Source organism: Heloderma suspectum, chromosome 16, assembly GCF_057233095.1.
Source record: "Heloderma suspectum isolate Gila_16-S chromosome 16, 16-S_ref, whole genome shotgun sequence".
NCBI lineage: Eukaryota > Metazoa > Chordata > Lepidosauria > Squamata > Helodermatidae > Heloderma > Heloderma suspectum.
The window spans coordinates 19,055,922-19,074,953 of record NC_139473.1 but is presented as its reverse complement, the minus strand read 5'-3'; the positions used below and the strand labels follow the sequence as shown (position 1 = coordinate 19,074,953).

At 47.1% G+C, this 19,032-nt stretch overlaps 1 protein-coding gene across 1 annotated transcript in view; it reads left to right on the top strand.

The window, feature by feature from the left end:
• Nucleotides 1–19,032, top strand: part of SRRM3 (serine/arginine repetitive matrix 3) — a 111,112-nt gene that overhangs the window by 36,881 nt on the left and 55,199 nt on the right. Inside the window, exons 3-4 of the mRNA XM_084822678.1 lie at nt 11,006–11,140; nt 13,345–13,425. Coding sequence (XP_084678804.1) covers nt 11,006–11,140; nt 13,345–13,425 — 216 coding nt within the window. The remainder of the gene's footprint in view (nt 1–11,005; nt 11,141–13,344; nt 13,426–19,032) is intronic.

The following is a 19,032-nucleotide window of genomic DNA, read 5'->3' as shown; positions in this document are numbered from 1 at the left end:
TTTCTTTTTTTTACTCAAGATTAGATGCAAGTCCTGCAACCTGAATCTTAAAAGCCCCCTACTCCACACACCAGGGCCCTGATCCAGATTGGGGGGCTGCACCTACTCTAGAGTAAAAATGGAGGGGGAGACATAGCTGCTAGACACACATTTCAAGTAATGTCTGTCTGGGACCTGAGGGAAGTGGGAATGTTGGCCCTCAGGAACCACAACACCACTGTCGCCACCAGTAAGCCCCCTTCCATCCCCATTTCCTGCAGTCCCCCTGAATATTACCCCAAACCCTTCCCCACAACTTCATTGCCTTTGAATGGGATGGAAAAATTGGGTGAGTAGAGGGACATTTTGTCTCAGCCTTACAAAGTATACCTGCTAGTAAAAGTAAACAGCCAAATGCACAGCGGTGGTGTAACCCCATGGCCTAGAGTGTTGGATACGAGAGATCCGAGTTCAAATCACCTGTCTGCACTGGAGTCATTTGGTGCTTCTCCTCATCTTGCGATGCTGCGTGCAAAAGCAGCAGTGCTCTTCTGCCTGCTGAATGACCAAACTGTAGGGGTGTTTCACACTTTCCCCACCCACTCTGTTTTTCTCATCAAAGTATCAAAAGCACCCGCAGTTTCTGCTTTTACCCCATGGGTGAGAAAAAAGTACAGATATGTTTATTCTCCCCCATGGGCAAAGCAGCAACCTCGTGAAGATTTTAATCAGAAAATTAGCACGGTGGGAAAAGGTTGAGCATCTGTTCAAACACACACACACTTCCTATCAAATTGCACCCGCTACCTAGCACCCACCCACTTACCTTGGCAGCTACATTTAATTTAAAAAAGATCTTGGAATGAGCTAACCTTACTGAGCTTCTGCATCAATTCTTTATGGTGCCTGTGTTACAGTGACTGCCAAGCATTTGGCACATGTTGATACACTTCTGCATGTGATGTATTTGGTGAATAGCCAAATGCAGAAATCTCTCCATCCACTTTTCAAACAGCGATGGGCACAACTGGGAGACGGGCGACATTTGCTGGCATATATCTGGATTTTTGAACGCTCACAGAATGTGTCCCAGATTGTCAACGTTGACATGTGACAGGTCAATGATGAGTTGCCACATTTTGGACATGTGATCGATTCAACCATTTGCCATTTAAACAAATGTGTTTCAGGTCAGGTAATCTTATTTCCAGTTTGAGGTTAGGGATCGATGAGAATTTCATTTCTGCTTGTCAAACATGGAAGTCTGCCCTGTTTGCAACCCCGAACGTGAATGCGACAATATGTTCACTGAAAATGTTCGTAAATGAGTGAATGTGCCTGATTTCGGTTTGCGCAACTTCCCCCATTGAGTTTGTGCAAATGTCCAAATTTGCACAGATTTTGAAAGCAGCCCCACTTTCGTCTATGGGGAAAATTGCACGACACTGGGGATTTTTGCGCAACTTCCATGTTCAGTCACTGTTCATTTCATGCAATTTTCCCGTTCGCACAATATGAATGGCAATTGCAAATGCGACCATAAATTGGATGTGAGATGAACAGCGGGCTGATGTTTGGAGATACTTGATGGACTCAAACATCACTCGGTCACCCATCTCCCTTTGAGGTTAATACTTCATGCATTCCATGAAAGCTGATGCTGGAATAAAATTGTGAGTCTTTATGGTGCAATAAGACTCTGTTGTTCTTATTTCCAAGAAGCGCTATTTTTGATTTCCATAAGGTGGGGGAGAAATTTCTGGCAAAGTTCGAAGTCCCACTGTTAGCTATATCCCAGATTACATTTTCAGCAGCAGTGTAGTTTAAGATAATTTCTTGTGCTTATTTGTTTTATTGATCACTTCAGGATGAACTGAAATGCATTCACCCTTCTCCTCTAAAGCTGGCTGTGAGGAGACAGCATTCTGAGGGGACTTTTTGTTTTTAAGGGGACCACCAGAACCAGTACACAAAATAGTTGTTGGTGCAAAAGAGTAGGCCCAGATGGAGCTGAGGGATCCACTGGAATCCCAAAAGGCCACCCCCCAGATCCACTGGTGAATTCCAGTTTGGACATGACTGAGGATCAAAACAGAAATGATAGCAGAGGGTCTGTGTTAGAGTACTTGGTGTTGCAGCAGGTAGGTGCTTTCAGGCAGAGAACAGGTGGACAAGTTGGGGTTGCTGAATCCATTTGCATCTCTCCCTTGCACACACATACAGGCGCACGTGCACACATGCGCACACACACACACACACACTCATGAACACACACTAATTCTCTCCACCTGATGCTTTTCTTGCAACCAGGCTCCAAGACCAAATTTTACTCCACCAAGTGTACCATTTCAGGACATGGATTCTGTCAATGTTCTGTGCTGTACCTTGGGTTGCAGGATTCAGCTATGACCAGATCTTTAGCAGGGGTTAGGTTAGGTCAAATTTCACAGGAAAACAAGACAGGAAGAGATCAGCACCATGGAAAACTCAAAGTGGGGCTAGAGGCCAGACAAGGTTGTCTGCATGTTGCTCCAACAAGCAGCAGATCAAGAGTGAGTCTTAAATAAGAGTTTGGCTGCCTTTAGGCTGGTCCATCTCCACTGTGATACTTTTCTCTTAAAGGGGCCTAGCGTGTTTTAGTAGTCTCAAGCTGCAATGACATGGGGGTGGCTGTGGCATGTGATGGTCCTCATGGCCAGAGTCCTCAGAACCCAGGGGTGGCAATTGGACCTCCTTTGAATGTGGGGGTGGGGCACATAGGAGTCTTCCTGGAGGACTGGGTCCTGAGGAGGTGGAAGCCTTGTGTAGGGATGTATGAGAAATTCATTTCAGTTCATTTTTTATCAGGATTTTAACCAGTTTGCACTTTCTCAAACACAGACCGGGACACAATCTGCCGTTGGTCCATACATTTCCAAGCTTGCAATGTAATTTGCAGACCAAAAAAGAAAAAGAAATGCATTTGACAGCATGCATACATTTAAAAAATGCATACATTTCAAAATGAGTACATTTTAAAAATGTCCACAAAGACACTTTAATCATGGGATAAGAATGGAGGGGTGTACGGAACTCACCTCCGAGACCACCAGGGGGTCTGTGGGGAGGGTGATCCGTTCCTTCCCCCGGAATCCTCCCTGGCCGGCTCCACTCTGCGGCGAGGCCATGGAGCTGCCAGCCGGGTCCACCCGCTGCCGGACTGCCGGTCTTCAGACACAAATGGCATCCGGCGTAGTGGACACCATTTGCGTCCCTGCCTTTTGCCGTGATAGGCTAGGTAAATCTTTATGTAGCCTATCACGGCAAAGAGCAGGGACACAAATGGAATAGCGGACGCCATTTGCGTCCCTGCTCTTTGCCATGATAGGCTACATAGAGATTTACATAGCCTATCACAGCAAAAGGCAGGGACGCAAATGGCGTCCACTACGCCGGACACCATTTGCGTCCACAGACAGGCAGCAGCAGACGGGACAGGAGGCAGCGGACAGCAGCAGATGGCCGGCAGCAGGTAGGATCCGGTCCCACGCGGATTCCCCCAGGTGGCGGAGGTGAGTCTTTCTTTCCGCCGTGGACTCCGGGGGGTCGGATTCTTAGAATCCGGCCACATTGGAGTTCGTGGCGGAATTTTCCGCCGTCCCTAAGAATGGGTACATTTCAGAAATGCATACATTTCAAAAAGGCACACAGTTGATGTATACATTTGGAAAAATACACACAGAAATATGCATGGATTTTTATGCAAGAAGAGAAAAAACAAAGCTCGCAATCTGATATGGACCCGAGTCGGAACGACCTTTGAGATGGCGTTCGAAGAACTCGGGCAAGCTCGAGTTCTGCTGATTTGCATGTCCTTACCCTTGTGACACTTTTCCAGGACCAAATTCTCTCCCTGAACTGAAACTTGTTATTCAGAGGACGAGAGAACAGGATCCTTTGAGGATGAGGATTTGGGGTCCTGCTCCATGACACTGAGAGAAAAGCAGGTGGCGGAGGTAGTTTGCGGGGTGACATGCAGATGGAGACGTGTCCCAGTGTCCCTCCTTACTTGCCCGTTCTCTGCTTTACATCACACACACACTGCACAACCTGAGTTCTAACGTGGGTCATGCCAGCACATTCATCAACTTTCCCGAAGCATGTCTTGTCATCAATGGGGATTATGGGAGTTGTAGTCCAACACACCTGGAGGCCACCAGGTTGTGGAGGGCTGATTTACACCCTGAATGACCACCTCATGTTCTCCAAAATTTCACAGGAAGATATCAGGGACAAAGTTGTCCACAATGTACAGGTCTGCTGCTTAAGTATGATAGATTCATTTACTCTGGAATCCACTGGCCATTGCTTTTTAGAAAGGCTGGGTTTCCCCCACCCACCAATTTCAGTAAATTGTTTTTAACCTGACATCCTACATTATAAGAATATAAGAACATAAGAAGAGCCATGCTGGGTCAGACCAAGGGTCCATCTAGTCCAGCTTTCTGTGTTCGTAGTGGCCAGCCAGCTTCCCACAGGAAACCCACAAGCAGGACATGAGTGCAACAGCACCTTCCCACCCATGTTCCCCAGCAACTGGTGTACATAAGCTCACTGCCTCTGGTACTGGAGGTAGCATAGAGCCATCAGGACTAGGACCCACTGATAGCCTTCTCTTCCAGGTATTTATGTACCCCCCCCCCTTTAAAGTCATCCAAGTTTGTGGCCATCACTACATCCTGTGGTAGTGAATTCCACAATTTTAACTATGCACTGTGTGAAGTACTTGCTTTTATCTGTCCCGAATCTCCCACCAATTGGCTTCATGGGATGACCCCAGGGCCTAGTATTTTGAGAGAGCAAGAAAAATGTCTCATCATCCACGTTCTCCACACCATGCATTATTTTGTACCCCGCTGTCTCCGCTTTCCCTCCTTTTTTCCAAGCTAAACAAGCCCAGCTGTTGTAACCTTCCCTCATAGGGGAGTTACTCTAGCCCCTTTTAGGCCCCTTGATCCTTGTAGTTGCCATTTTCTGCACTTTTTCCAGCTCTACAATATCTTTTTTTAGGTAGGTTACCAGAACCGTACACAGTATTCTAAACTCTCCAGAAGCCCCAGATGAACACAAATCTTGGTCAGCATCCAACTGTGTCATTCCACTACCACAAATACTGTTGTGCAAGAGGAGAATCCAACAAAAGTTACATTTGCACAAGCGTGGTTGCACAACCCCGTTGTGCGGCCAGCTGCGCATTGCGCTTGCGCAACCCATTGTGTGACAGGTTGCACAAGCCTAATGCACAGCAGCTTGTACAACAGAATGATCTGGCGGAGCTCCACTATCACTATTTGAGTTTGCAGGATGACACTGTTGGATACCGCCCGTTGAATAGAATTTAACCTGCATTTCTTACCCATAGGTTACAGTTGCTAGTGCACCTGAAAATCCTCTTGCTGTCACTTCAAACGGAATAGTGTTTATCCTTGCATAAGATTATTTTGTCAAATTACAAGGGTACATATTGCAGTTTGCACAGATGGAGCAGCCTTGGACCCATTTCAAAATAAATATCAAATGACAAGGATTTAGAACCTATTTGAAGATACGTTCATTTATGGAAGTTCATGCAACTACCAGAAAAGTAGCAGTTACAACCTCTTGTTGTAATATCCAAGTTTTGCCAGCAACATCTCTTTCCTCAGCTACATGAAAGGGTGTTTTGTGGGGTTCCAAATATACAGATAGAGAAACAAAATGGATGTGATATGTTATTGTACTGACCAGTTCACCTTCAACACAAATCTTACCAGCTGTGGCATGTGAAAAGCCTAACTGCAAAGCACATAGAATCATTGAATTGTACATTTGGAGGGGGCTTATTGGCTATCTAATCCAACCCTCCTACTCAATGCATGAAATCCAGAGCTAGAACTAGGCATGAGTCAATTTCGGTTCTATTCCATTTTTCAGTTTTCTGACCTTAAGGTTGGTTCGGCCTGGTTCCGCATCAGTGTAAGGATTTTATTTTTAGAAGCTTCCCACAAAAACATGTATGCATTTTTGTGAACACTTCTCAGTTTTGTGCATACCTTTTCCTAATATACACATTTTTTGACAAAACAACCAAAAACAAAACCCTATACATTATAATATATAATGTCACCCTGTAATAATGCATTTCTGTGCATTGTTTTCACGAGTGTGCACATTTTGTGTGCACTTTTCCATAGCGCTTTGTTTTTAATGCACCTTTCCCCCTGATGTGAGCATTTTTGTGCACATTCATTTTTGGTTTTTGAGTGGAGAACTTAAAATTTGGTGCTAAATGTAGGTAAGTGTGCATTTCAGTGAGCAATTGTCTTCCAGTTTGCTGATTGGTTTGGCAGGTTCAAATTTCGCAAATTCATACAGAAAATTGGACAGAATGAATTTCTTTCCCTAGGGAGATCCCTAGGGAATCCATTAGCATTGCCAAACTGTGCACCTCCTGTGCAATGTCTTGTTTGGCTATTAATGTTTATGCCAGGGGCATTGCTAAGTATTTGAAAGATCCGGGGCACAGACCCATGGCATAAATTTGCATGTGTATGCATATACACATGTATATGTATATCCTGGGGGTGGGCAAAGGAGTAAATCCTAATGTCTCCTAGTCACTGAAAGGCTGCTGAGGTCAGAGGGAAGAGACAGGCTTGTATTAAAGCAGATGATGTCATTGGGGCATCTTAAAAGATCTGGGGCACGTGCCCCTGCGTGCTCTTATATAAAAATGCCCCATGGCTGATGCACATAAATAGAAAGGGAGATACTGGGCTCAACAACACTACAAGTAGGGATGTCAGAGAATTTCGCCATGAATCTCGGGGAGGCCGAATGCCAGAGCATTCGGCCCCCCGAAATCGGTGGCAAAACAGTCTGCCACACCCCCCCGGGACGGGACTTAACTTGTGCGAATGTCCCTGGCGGTGGTGGCTCCGGTGGCGGTTCGGCAGTGGTTTGGCGGCGGCCGGTCTTCCGACCGGCTGCCGCCACCGCCGCCATTTCCAGTAAAAAAAACAAAAAACAAAAAAAGTGATAGGCTACGTAAAGATTTACATAGCCTATCACGGCTAGATTTTAAAAATATACCATGATAGGCTACGTAAATGTTTACGTAGCCTATCACGGCTGAGTAAAAAAAAAACACACAAAACCACGCGTACGCAAATGGCGGCGCCCATGGGCGCCACCATTTGCGTACACGCGGTTTTGTTGTTTTTTTCACTCAGCTTTGATAGGCTACGTAAACATTTACGTAGCCTATCACGGCTGACTGCAGGGACGCAAACGGCGGCAGCTACAGCCGCTGCCATTTGCAGTCCCGGCAGGACAGGATTTGCGGCGGGAGGGACGGGGCGCCTCCCCCCCGGCCAGAATTTCGGAGGGGAGGGATGGGACGCCCCCCCCGGCCAGAATTTCGGGGGGAGGGACGGAGCGCCTCCCCCCCACCGTGAATCAAATTTCGTCAAAGGTAAGGGACTTTCGTACATCCCTAATACAAGCAAGAAGGTTCTTGGAATTGTTGTAGATCACAAGCTGAATATGAGCCAATAATGTGATGTGGCTGCAAAAAAGGCCAATGCTATTTTGGGCTGCATTAATAGAAGCATAGCTTCCAAATCCCGGGAAGTACTAGTTCCCCCCTCCTCAGCATTGGTTAGGCCTCATCTAGAGTACTGTGTCCAGTTCTGGGCACCACATTTTACGAAGGATGCAGGGGGTGCAGAGGAGGGCAACAAAGATGATCAGGGGACTGGAAACAAAGCCCTATGACGAGAGACTGAAAGAACTGGGCATGTTTAGCCTTGAGAAGAGAAGACTGAGGGGAGATAGGATAGTGCTCCTCAAGTACTTGAAAGGTTGTCCCAGAAAGGAAGGCCAGGATCTCGTCTCAATCATCCAAGAGTGCAGGACACGGAATCATGGGCTCAAGTTACAGGAAGCCAGATTCCGGATGAACATCAGGAAAATCATCCTGACTGTTAAAGCAGTACGACAATGGAACTAACGACCTAGGGAGGCGGTGGGCTCTCCCACGCTGGAGGCATTCAAGATGAGGCCGAACAGCCACCTGTCAGGGATGCTCTGACTTGGATTCCTGCACTGAGTAAGGGGTTGGACTCGAAGGTCTTATAGGCCCCTTCCAACCCTACTGTTCTATGATTCTATGAATCATGTGCGCTATAGTCAGGATTAATTCTTTCTGCTTTCCCTTTCTTCAGATGTTTAACTTCCAGAGGGAGATAGCTGAAAATTGGAGAAAAGGCTTCCCTCAAATTTGTGGCTATGTACACTCATCGGGTTTCCCAGCTAATCTCTTTTTAAATTATGTTTGGTTCACAGTTTGTACTCAGCAATAGATATGCAAGTCCAAAGGAAACATTGGAAATGCACTGGGCATTTGAAATGGCCGAGCTGCTCCACAATATACACAGAAGCAGCATCGGAGAAAAGGTTGGGGATCTGTTTCCCTGTATATTACATATAGGACAGAGCAAATATTTTATGGGCGAACATTTTCTGTGTGAAAAGAGTAGTTTGGTGAGACCCCGATGTTCTTTGAAAGATTCCCTTCCCACAAATCCTTTCCTTCCTGACACCATATTGTTCAGTGTTGCACCTATTCTTGGCAGCTGCTTTGGTACATGTTTTTTTTCTTAATAAGAAGGTTGTTTTTGCTGGGAGTACAACCAATCAGGGATCATGTAAGCTGCCTGATGACATGACATCAGAAGACCAGATGTGAGAATATGGCAACATTGCAAAGCCTATTCCAAGTGAGGGGACTGCTTTCTGCTCTCTCCCTCTCAATGAGTGAACATTTTACCCTGTTTCACAGCCCCCCTCTCATTATTCCTGGAATGGGGGGCATGTATTTCAGAGAGTGGATTTCTTGTGACCTGCATGTCCCCTTTCAACACTAATTATATGATGCAACACAGACACAGAAACACACCAGTGCCACCCACAACTGATGATTGCCTATTTTGCACCCCTTGATCTAGAGTCAAAAACACAAAATAGACTTTCTGTGGTGACAGCTATGTTCCCTTCCCTGTTTCTCCAGCCCCGTGATGTCTCTCTTGCATTTTCTGAGCCAAAACATCCTGGGGTTCATTTCCTTTAAAGCAGCCAATTATTCACTCGGCTTGTAATTGGGTTAAGCTCCCCGAGCGACAGGATTAATGCCTCCCAGGCAGCATCTGCTGAGCGATATTGCCTCTTGCTGTGATTTCCCTCTCCTGATTTTTTCCAAGGGGAAGCTAGACAAATCGGGAGGGGGGAAGGTCTGTTTCTAAAAATGTGTGATTCTCTCTCATGTCCATGACTGGCTTTTGTGGGGGTGGGCAGGGGCACTGCTGCCACACACCCATTCAGGGCTTTGTGTTCCTGAAAGCATTGGGCAAACTGCATGAAATAGGTACACCATCTCCCTGATAACCCAATCCAGAAAAAAAATTGGGAAACTCAGATGGACATCCTACATCCTGAAAAATAATCTGGGCCCCTAAGTAATGATTTACGGGGAAACCTTGTGCACGTCTACAGCATGGCATAGGACTTATTTCTCTGTAAACATGCACAGGATTGTGCCTGAAATTAGCTCATTTATTTCAAGTATTTTTACCCCTCTCCTTGGCCAAAAGAGGCTCCGGTAAAAAAAGAAAAGAAAAAAGCCTCCAGTAAACTGGGCAGTCCCTCCCTGGCCACAGTCTTACAATTAGGGATGTCGGAGAAATCCACAGCAGAACCAAATGTTCAGATTTCCGGAATTTGACCTGCAAATTCTGCAGTGGGTCAGCTTTCCTCCTGTTGGGCACATTCTGCAGACTTGCGGACTGTTTTTCTAACTTTCCCAAATTTTGTGCAAATTTCGTCATAGAAAAATATGCGAAATTTTAAGAAAAACCATCCAAAAACAAGCCTTTCCCCCATAGGCTAAAGCATGAAAATGTGCATTTTGAGGGCATGTGTGCATTTTTGCACATGTGAATTTGCACAAATGTGCATTTGTGTAAATTCAGAAACAAAAACATCCAATTCCGTGGTTGGGCGGATGACGGAATGAAAAGCGGCTGACAATTTGTGAGACACAGATGGAATGGATTTTACACAGTCCGTACATCCCTGCTTACAATAATAATAATAACTAAAACAAAAGAAAAAAGACGGGATATACAAGGAAAAATGACTGGGAAGGGAAGAGGAAAAATCAATGTGTTAGAGGGGTCATTGGGATGTGCTGGGCCTGTAGTGTGGCCACTTATGTATTACCAAAAAGAGGACAGAGAAATGCAAAATGAACTGGAGGAACTTAAAACTGTATCAAAGTGCTTGATACTCCCTGGTATTAATTTTTGAAATTGAATTGGAATTTGGGGTGTGTGTGTATGCAGGGCAAAATGAGCCCATTGAATCCATTTTAATACTGCCCATGGAGGGGGGTATTTCAGGAAAAATGTGGTAATGGGGGGAGGTATCTATCTATCTATCTATCTATCTATCTATCTGGGAGGCTGGCTTGCTGCAAAGCACCCTCCAGCACCATTTATTTATTTATTTATTTATTTATTTCATTTCTATACTGCCCAATAGCCGAAGCTCTTTGGGCGGTTCACAAAAACTAAAACCAAACAACACACAATAAAACAATTTAAAATATATGGAACATTAAAACACATTAAAATTAAACCATCTCTATTTGGATTCAAAAAAACTGGTTTTGTGCTGTGGAGTTAAGGGCCCCCCGCCCCCATCTCTGCCTGGTACTTCGGTTCTGGGCCAAGTTACTTTTCTTTTAGTCTCACCAGTTTGGCTTCTGGGAAAATGAGTCTTCATTCCAATGAGACCGGCCGGAGGCCATTCCCACTGTGGCGGCCGTGCCCATCGTGGCAACCATTTTAGGAATGGGCAAGGCACCCCCATGGCAACCATTTTGTGAGAGTTCCCACAACTTCTCTTTTTTTACCTGCTTCTCCTTTTCTTCTACTCCTTCCTTGGGCAGAGTGATAGAAAACCATCATATGGTGGATGGAGAAGAGTACGCCGTGCAATACCCAGAGTACCGGGAGGGCTGCCTGCTTCAGTGTGACTGTGCAACAGACTGCTACCAAGATGACAGCAGTCACCGGGAATACAGGTGAGCTTCAAAGATACTGGTAGGCTCTCTAGATGGGGTTGCATCTGTGCAGCTATCTTTTTCCATGTTTGGCTTTTTCTGATCCTCTCTTGGGTGTGCCAGTCTCTCAGAAAGATCTTCTCTAGCCTTCCCCAACCTGGTATCCCCCAGATGTGTTAGACTACATATCCCAGCCTGCCCCATGCAGGTTGATCAGGGTCCATCTGCAGCCAGATCAAGTGATAAAGCCCTTCTTGTGCCCCTTTGGACAGCAATTGGAAATGAACTTTTGTCGGTGCTTCTCTGCCAACCCTCCCCCAAAACCTGCTCTTCGCATGTGGAAAGCTAGCGAATCAGAGAGGGAAGGTTCATCAGCCTCACCTTCTCCCCAGCATGTTGTCCAGTTCTGTGATTACCTGAGGCTCACAGGGGAAGCCATTGTCATCTGACAGGGTCTGACCTGTGAAATGAGATCCAGTCCATCGAGAATGGTCAGGTTGAGGCAGGCGAGGTTGTGACAGTTGGGTAGAGTCCAGTCAAGGTGATCGCATTAGGCACAGCAAGCTAAGTAAAGGCAGAAGCCCTCTTGTGTAAAAGGTAGTTGCAACAGGACCACGGAGAGCTCCGAGTGAGCTTCGCTGGCTGAAACTGTCTCCGAGTAGAAACATAGGAGGATGTTGTCTCAGCAGCAAGCTAGAGCCAAGGGAAACCTCATGCAGGCAGCCACACTCTGTAGTGTGATCAGCTCTTTGGAGGAGCTGGGTGTTAAAGGGCCCTCACCTGATTTTGTAGTCTCAGACTTCTGCAAAGCTGGGGAGATGGAGGTAGGGATGTACGAAAGTCACTTACCTTTTCGCAGCTTTGCTTCGTGGTGGTGGGGAGGCGCTTCGCTTCTCCCCCCGAAATTCAGGCCGGGGCACCCGGCCGAAATTCAGGCCGGGGGGGCGCCCTGCCTTGCCCGCCCGAAATTCAGGCCGGGGAGACGCGCCCCGTCTCCCCGGCTGCGAACTATGAAAGTAAAAAAAAAAAAACGTGATAGGCTACGTAACGATTTACGCAGCCTATCATGGCTAGATTTGCAAAGTCAGCCGTGATAGGCTACGTTAATCGTTACGTAGCCTATCATGGGTGACTTTGAAAAAAAAAAAGCATGTACGCAAATGGCGGCTCCCATGGGGCGCCGCCATTTGCGTTCCTTATTTGGTCCCTGTAGTCTACGTAAAGGTTTACGTAGACTATGGCGAAAATCAGGGCAATGCTGAGATGGCGGAGAATTTCACCGCCGATTTCGGGGGGCCAAATGCGTTGGCGCTCGGCCCCCCGAAGATTCGGGGAGAAATTCTCCGCCATCCCTAGATGGAGGTTCCATTGGAGGTTCCTCCTCTGACTCAGATGATGGTGTCAAAGTCTTGTCTTCTGGGTGGGGATGGGGACAGGTGTGAATAACCTGAATATTAGGTTCAGACTGCTCCTTACCCTAGAAGAGCAGTCTGATCCTACTCTTCATCGGAGTCTTCCCCTGTACCCCAAAAAAGGCCAAGGGGAGGGAGGCATGGCAGTTACTTTCCTGTGCAGATGGCCCTATTTACATGGAGAACCACAGGAACATGCATATACCTGCAGGCTGAAGTGTATAGCAGTGGAAACACTGAGATTCCTCCTGTTTTGCCTGTGGAGAAACCCTGCCCCGCCCCAATTCACAACAGATTTTGCCTGAGGCAAAATGTCGGCAGAAGTTATTGACTTTCAGCTGTACTGTGGAGTTTGTGGGTTAGGAGACGAATCAAATCTATGATGGTCGCGACATTACTTCTTGCTTCTCAGCTTGTCCTTGTCCTTTGCAAGGCAAGACCTGAATGCTACTGGAGACAGAAAGTCATCTTTTGAGCTGGTTATCTATTTCCATGTTCAGCATTTTTTAGGACCAATTGTTTACATAGTGGGTTAATCCCTGCACATAGACATCTAGTAAGTCAGGGAGAAGACTAGCGTAGTTTACTACAATCATTCTTCCTGATATGCCAGTTTTCTGTATTTATGTGGGAAAGGGGGACTGCTGTGAAGGAGCATTTTTTTTTCTCATGTGAGCCCCAAGCTGCCATCTGAAGTGGTACAGCCAGATTCAGGTTTTCCCTCCTCATCTGCCCTCTGTGAGGACCAGACACATGAAGAACGTTTTAATGTCTATGCTGATCCTTTATCGTTCTCTCCTTCTTCTCCCACAGGCTGAAGAGGCGGTCCAGCAGCTCCACCTCTCCCCCGCCCAAGAAGAAAAAGAAAAAGAAATCGGGCCACCGCCGGAGCCGGTGAGTTGCCCCAAATGTAATGGCTGTTTGGCAGGGGTGAAGTGGTGTACGACCCAAACAGGGATGTTTCGATCCAGCTGTGTCCTCACTATATCCAAAAGCTTTCTTTGTGGGGTGGGGAGAGGTGAGCATGTAACAGGCCAGGCAAGGGGTCATTGCTTGGTGGTAGAGCTGTGAGGTCTGCTGGATCGCCACTGTTCAACCGAGTATACAGCTGCTGGCTGGAAAATGCAGCAGGCTGATGCTGAGCTGGGTGGAGACCTGACCCAGCTGTGAGAGCACTTGTCAGCCCAGAGTCGAAAGTTGAGAAAAGGGGAGTAATTACAGTCAATGGAGGACAGCTTTCCCCAACCTGGTGCCCTCCAGATGTCTTGGACTACAACTCCCAGCTGGCTGGGCCATGCTGGGATTTGTAGTCCAACACATCTGGAGGACACCAGGTTAGAGAAGACTGGTGTAGGGCTATGTGCAAAGGCAGAAGCCCTAGCTGCCATCCTGGAAAACGCCTGCAATCTTCCTAAATGATATAAAACAAGGTGTGCTAGGGATGTCAGAGAAATCCGCAATGGAACCAATGAGTTTGGACTTTTATGAATCTGACCCATGGATTCTGCAGTGGATTGGCTTTCCCCCTGTCAGGCGGATTCTGTGGACTTGCAGACCGCTTTTCTAACTTTGGGGAATTTTGCACAAATTTAGTCATAGAAAAATATACCCCAAAAAATTTAAAAAATTAAACAGCCAAAAATGCACATTTCTCCCAAAGGCTGAAGTGTGAAAATGCACATTTTGCTGGGATTTGCATATTCTGGGGAAAAATGTAATTTTCGCAACTGCAAATTTGCTCAAATCCGCATTTGCGCAATGCAAATTTGAGCAAATTTGCAAACTTAGAAAAATCACATTCTGTTGATGAGTGGGCGATGGAACAAAAGGCACCTGACAATCTGTGAAATATAGACAGAACACATTTTACACACTCTGTACATCCCTAAGCTGTGCATAGTTTCCTCTTGTTCTCCTCACTTTATTCTCATTTTGGTAGCTATCTTTGAAGGGACTCCTCCAATTTCCAGACACCTTCACTCAACCACCCGCCTGGCTTCTGAATACCATGCAGGCAGTAATTATGATCATTCCCTCCAAACTTCAAGCATGATTTTAGAGCATTAGAACTGGAAACCTAGACTTCTTTCTTTTTTAATGAAAGCTGAGATTTTTCCAGTTGCTGAATTAAGGGAGCAATCCTATGGCCACTAGGCACTGTCCAGAGGACCATAGGATATGCTCTTTTCTGGGAACCGACCTCGGAGCAGGGATTCCGGAAATCTGACCTTCCCCCTCGTCCACGCTGCCTCGGAGGCAGCGCAGAGAACTCCCGTCCTCCGTGCTCAGAAGACAAGCGCAGAGCAACTGAAAAGGGGCGGGGCTGGGGGGTGCCAGGGTGGGGAGAGCAGAGCTGTGCATACGACACATCAATGGTGTGTCGTACGGCAGCTTCCTCTCCCGGTTGGCCCCTCCTGATGCCAGACAGCCGAAAATGGCTGACTAGCAAAAAAGAACAAGGCAGGAGAGGTGCGGAAGGCACGATCCCCCTGTGCCTCTCCTGCCTTGCTTTGGATAGGCGGTCGCCTCTGAGGTCAGAGGCAGCCGCCTATTTACTTAGGATTGCACCCTTCCCAACTTCACATTCTCTGCCATTTGCTTTGCTCCCATGGAATCATGGTGTACGCATACCCTTAGAGGAGGGTTGTCAAACCTCAGACCTGCAAGGAAGCAAAATCCAGCCTACCTTGGGTCCCGATCCAAGGTTCCCCAAGATGGCCACACCACTGGAACACGACCCCTGAAAATGAATTCAGCCCAAGGGCTGAAAGAAATTTGACACCCTGCCTTAGAGATGTCTCTTTCCTGGGCCTTTATAATGTAACACGAGAACGCCTTAACTCTAGTCTTAAACCATCAAGGGTTTTTTAATCGTTGAATATACATTAAATTTGATAGCACTCTGATCACTCTTTCCAACTGATCTTCGACAACACTCACATCTTGCAGTAGGTCCTGGGTGGCGCCACTCAGGATTAAATCCAGCGTTGCCTGACCTCTGGTCAGTTCCGTGACCACCTCTTCCACGGCGCAGTTGTCAAATTCATTGTCACAGGCACTCTGCCATGGAACAATGAAAAGCTAAGCTTCAGCATCCCTCGCCTGTGGCCTTCACCAGCACCACTGTCTCTGAGTCCTGCCCAACACGGAGACCGACCCGGCATCCCATCGCAGAACCATTGTAAGGTGCTTTCATTGCCCTGCTGTGAAAATATCCCAGGCCTGACTGTGAACTGAATCCCAGCTGCGCTAAGGGGTGGATGGGGGTGGGATGAATGCTCATTGCTGCAGCAGCATTCATCTCACACACTTCTCCCCCTCCCGCCCCCCCCCTCAGGTTTCAGATCTCCCCACTGGCGATTTTCTCCTTGGAGCACAGCGACCATTTTAATGACCGTACATTCTTAGAGCAGGCTAGAGAAACACCTGCCTAATGGGGAAGAAGAGCAGGGCTTGAATTTGGGGGGGGGGACACAAGAGTGACAGCTGACCCAGTGTTTAGCGCAACTGGATCTCTGTCTCTCATGCGCACCATGTAGCCAGACAGAAGCCAGGCTCGCACGGTGGCTGAAGAACCAGGAAATGACAAGCCCAACGGGGAGGGTGGCAGCTGCCTTGTCATATCTCCATGCTGCCACTTGGGGGCAGTAGGCTCCCCGCCGTTGCTTGTCGGCTGCATTTGCTGCAGCGCATGGCAAGAGCATTCCACGCATGCAGAGAAACACAGCAGGAGAGACCAGAACACCTGCGTCAAGTCTGGTCCAGGTGGAGGTCATTCATTCATACAGTCATAGCCCCCTGCCTTCCCTGTTTTCCAGGGGAAGTCCATATTTTCTGGCCTGTCTCTGATAAAAACTAAGCATTTCTATTGATTGATTGATTGATTGATTGATTGATTGATTGCATTTATATCCCGCCTTTTTTCCTCTTTCAAGGAACTCAAGGCGGCTTACATTATCCTCTTCCTCTCAGTTTTATCCTCACAACCACAACCCTGTGAGGTAGGTTGGGCAGAGAGTCTGTGACTGGCCCAAAGTCACCCAGTGAGCTTCCATAGCCAAGCAGAGACTAGAACCCGGATCTCCCGGCTCCCAGTCCGTCACTCTCACCACTACACTACACTGGCTCCGTGTATCAATCTTTTGGAATGGGGAGAACGCTGCCCCAAAGCCAATAAATGGCCGAAAGATGGGTAGTGGGAGGAAAGCAGTGGGGCCAGGAGAAAGGGACTTGTCCATCTGAGGAACTCGGGAGGACCGAATGGGACCCCAAGTGAGCCCTATTTGACCCCCAAGCCTGAGGTGCAACACCCCTGGCTTTACAGGTCACAACCAGCATGTCAAACTGTGCTTGGGAAAAGTGCGCTAGTCATTGTGACAACGGAGTCCCTATAACTGAGACGTAGTCAAAAACATCTGGAAGAACCCAGGTAGGGATGTCGCTGGGAAATCTGGTGCTTTTTAAAGCTCAACGGAGTTCCACAGCGTGTGCGACTTGCTTTCTGTCTGCAAGATCTGTTCCCCAACCTCCGGGAACATTTTTGCGTATTTGGGCGGGGGGGGGGTTGCGGCAATCTGCAGAAATTTCTAAGCCATTTGCATAAAGTATAGCCAAATTTGCACAAAGACAGCTGTAAATTGTGGGATTTGCATGAATTCCGCTGTAATTTGTACAAATTCAGACCTAATTTAGGCAAATTGCTCAGAAATGTGTACAAATTGCAGAACCTTCCCCCCAAAGTATGCAGAATTTCCAGAAAATCTGCAAATTGGCTCGACTTGCTGCAGATTGAGTTGGGAGCCACAGGAGGAACCAAAACTAGGTCCAGGGTGGGGAGTCTAGGAAAACTCATGGAATTTCACCCCCCCCAAATGGATTTCTCTGACAACCCTAGACCCAGGTTGGGGAAGGCTGCTCTAGGAAATACATCTCAATTGGGGGGCAGGGGGAGTGACGCTTGTTTCTAGTGTACCTGCATGTAAATCCAGGCACATGGATGCTAAGGGAAACTTGCCATTGTTTCCACAAGCCTTTGAAGCTCGTTTTGAGTACTCGATAGCCAGTGATAGCCAGTGGAGCCCGGGTTCACAGGGACACAGCCCCGGCAGGGACACTGATGTCATCCGCCGCCATCACCACCCCCCGCCAGACTTCCTTGTTCCCTCTGAGCTTAGCTGCGATTCCCACAGGAGCTGGGGGGGAACGAATCTTCCCAGCAACAATATATTGTTCCCTGTTGTAATGCAAAGTATTTGGAGTGGCCCAGTCTTGAATGGGCAATGAAGAGCCATCAGCTTGACAAATTTCTCCTAACACATGTTTTCAAACGTACACATTTTTGTCCAAGTGATTTTCCCGAATATCACGTGGTTCGAGGCATCTCTCCCAATATACAATTTTTGTTTGCATTTTCCCCAAATCTCTGCATTTTATGCACTCTTTCCCCCATTATACATTTTTTCTTTTTTTCTTTTTTTGGTGTGCATTTTTAAATCTGCAAACTGTGTCACTAAATTCGGGAAAGTGCAAATATCACTGCGGAACTGTGTTCCGGTTCGTACGTGGGTTCAGGAACTCCAGATTGGATACGTTCCCATTAAAATATGAACCTAACTTCTCACCCGTTCCAAGTGTAGGCCATGCAGCGACATGCAGAGTGAGGACATGCAGTTTTGGGTGCAGAAGCACCAAGGTGGGACACACATAGGAGCACATCACGTGTAATAAACCACACCAGTGGAGATGTGTGTACAGAGCAATTGATTACCTGCATACAGAACATAATCTGTGCCAGTGGAGGCTGGTGGCTCCAATTTTGGTGGGGCTGTGACCCCATTCAGGGTTTCAGTCGGAACCAGCCAGAATTCTAATGGAGCTATCCAAGGTACTGAACCTATGGGTGATTCAGCACCAAGGATAGCTCCTTTAGAGTCTGTGACATGGGTACCCGAGGCTCAGCTCTGAGTAATGTAATACTAATAATGAGAACACATCTGCGCATATGCAGAGTGTCTTTCTGTTACCAGTCTGCTCAATCATAAGAGGTCCCTTTCTACTTGGCATTAATGGAAGGGGGTTTAGAGAGTACATAAGGTGTCAGAGACAAACAGTATGGTACAGCTGGTAGCATATCAAACTTGAAGGATAGAGACCTAGGTTCAAATACTGCTCAGTCATAAGGTTTATTTGGCGGCCTTAAGTCAATTGCTATCTCTTGGTGTGACCTACCTCACAGGGCTGTGGTGCAGATAAAAATGGGATAGCCCTGAGCTCCTTGGCGGAAAGTGTGGGATAGAAACAAAAATGTGATAAATGAATATGGGCTTCCACCAGACTAAGAGTTAGCCAACTGTAACTCCTGGCAATTCAGGTGAACCCTTCTCTTCCTCGGGAGGTTTTCTCGAGGCATTGCTCACAGGCTCTGAAACTTATTTTCACCTCCATAGGGGCTAGCAACTTGCTCATGGAGGTTAAGAATCTTCACATACTGAATTGAACTCA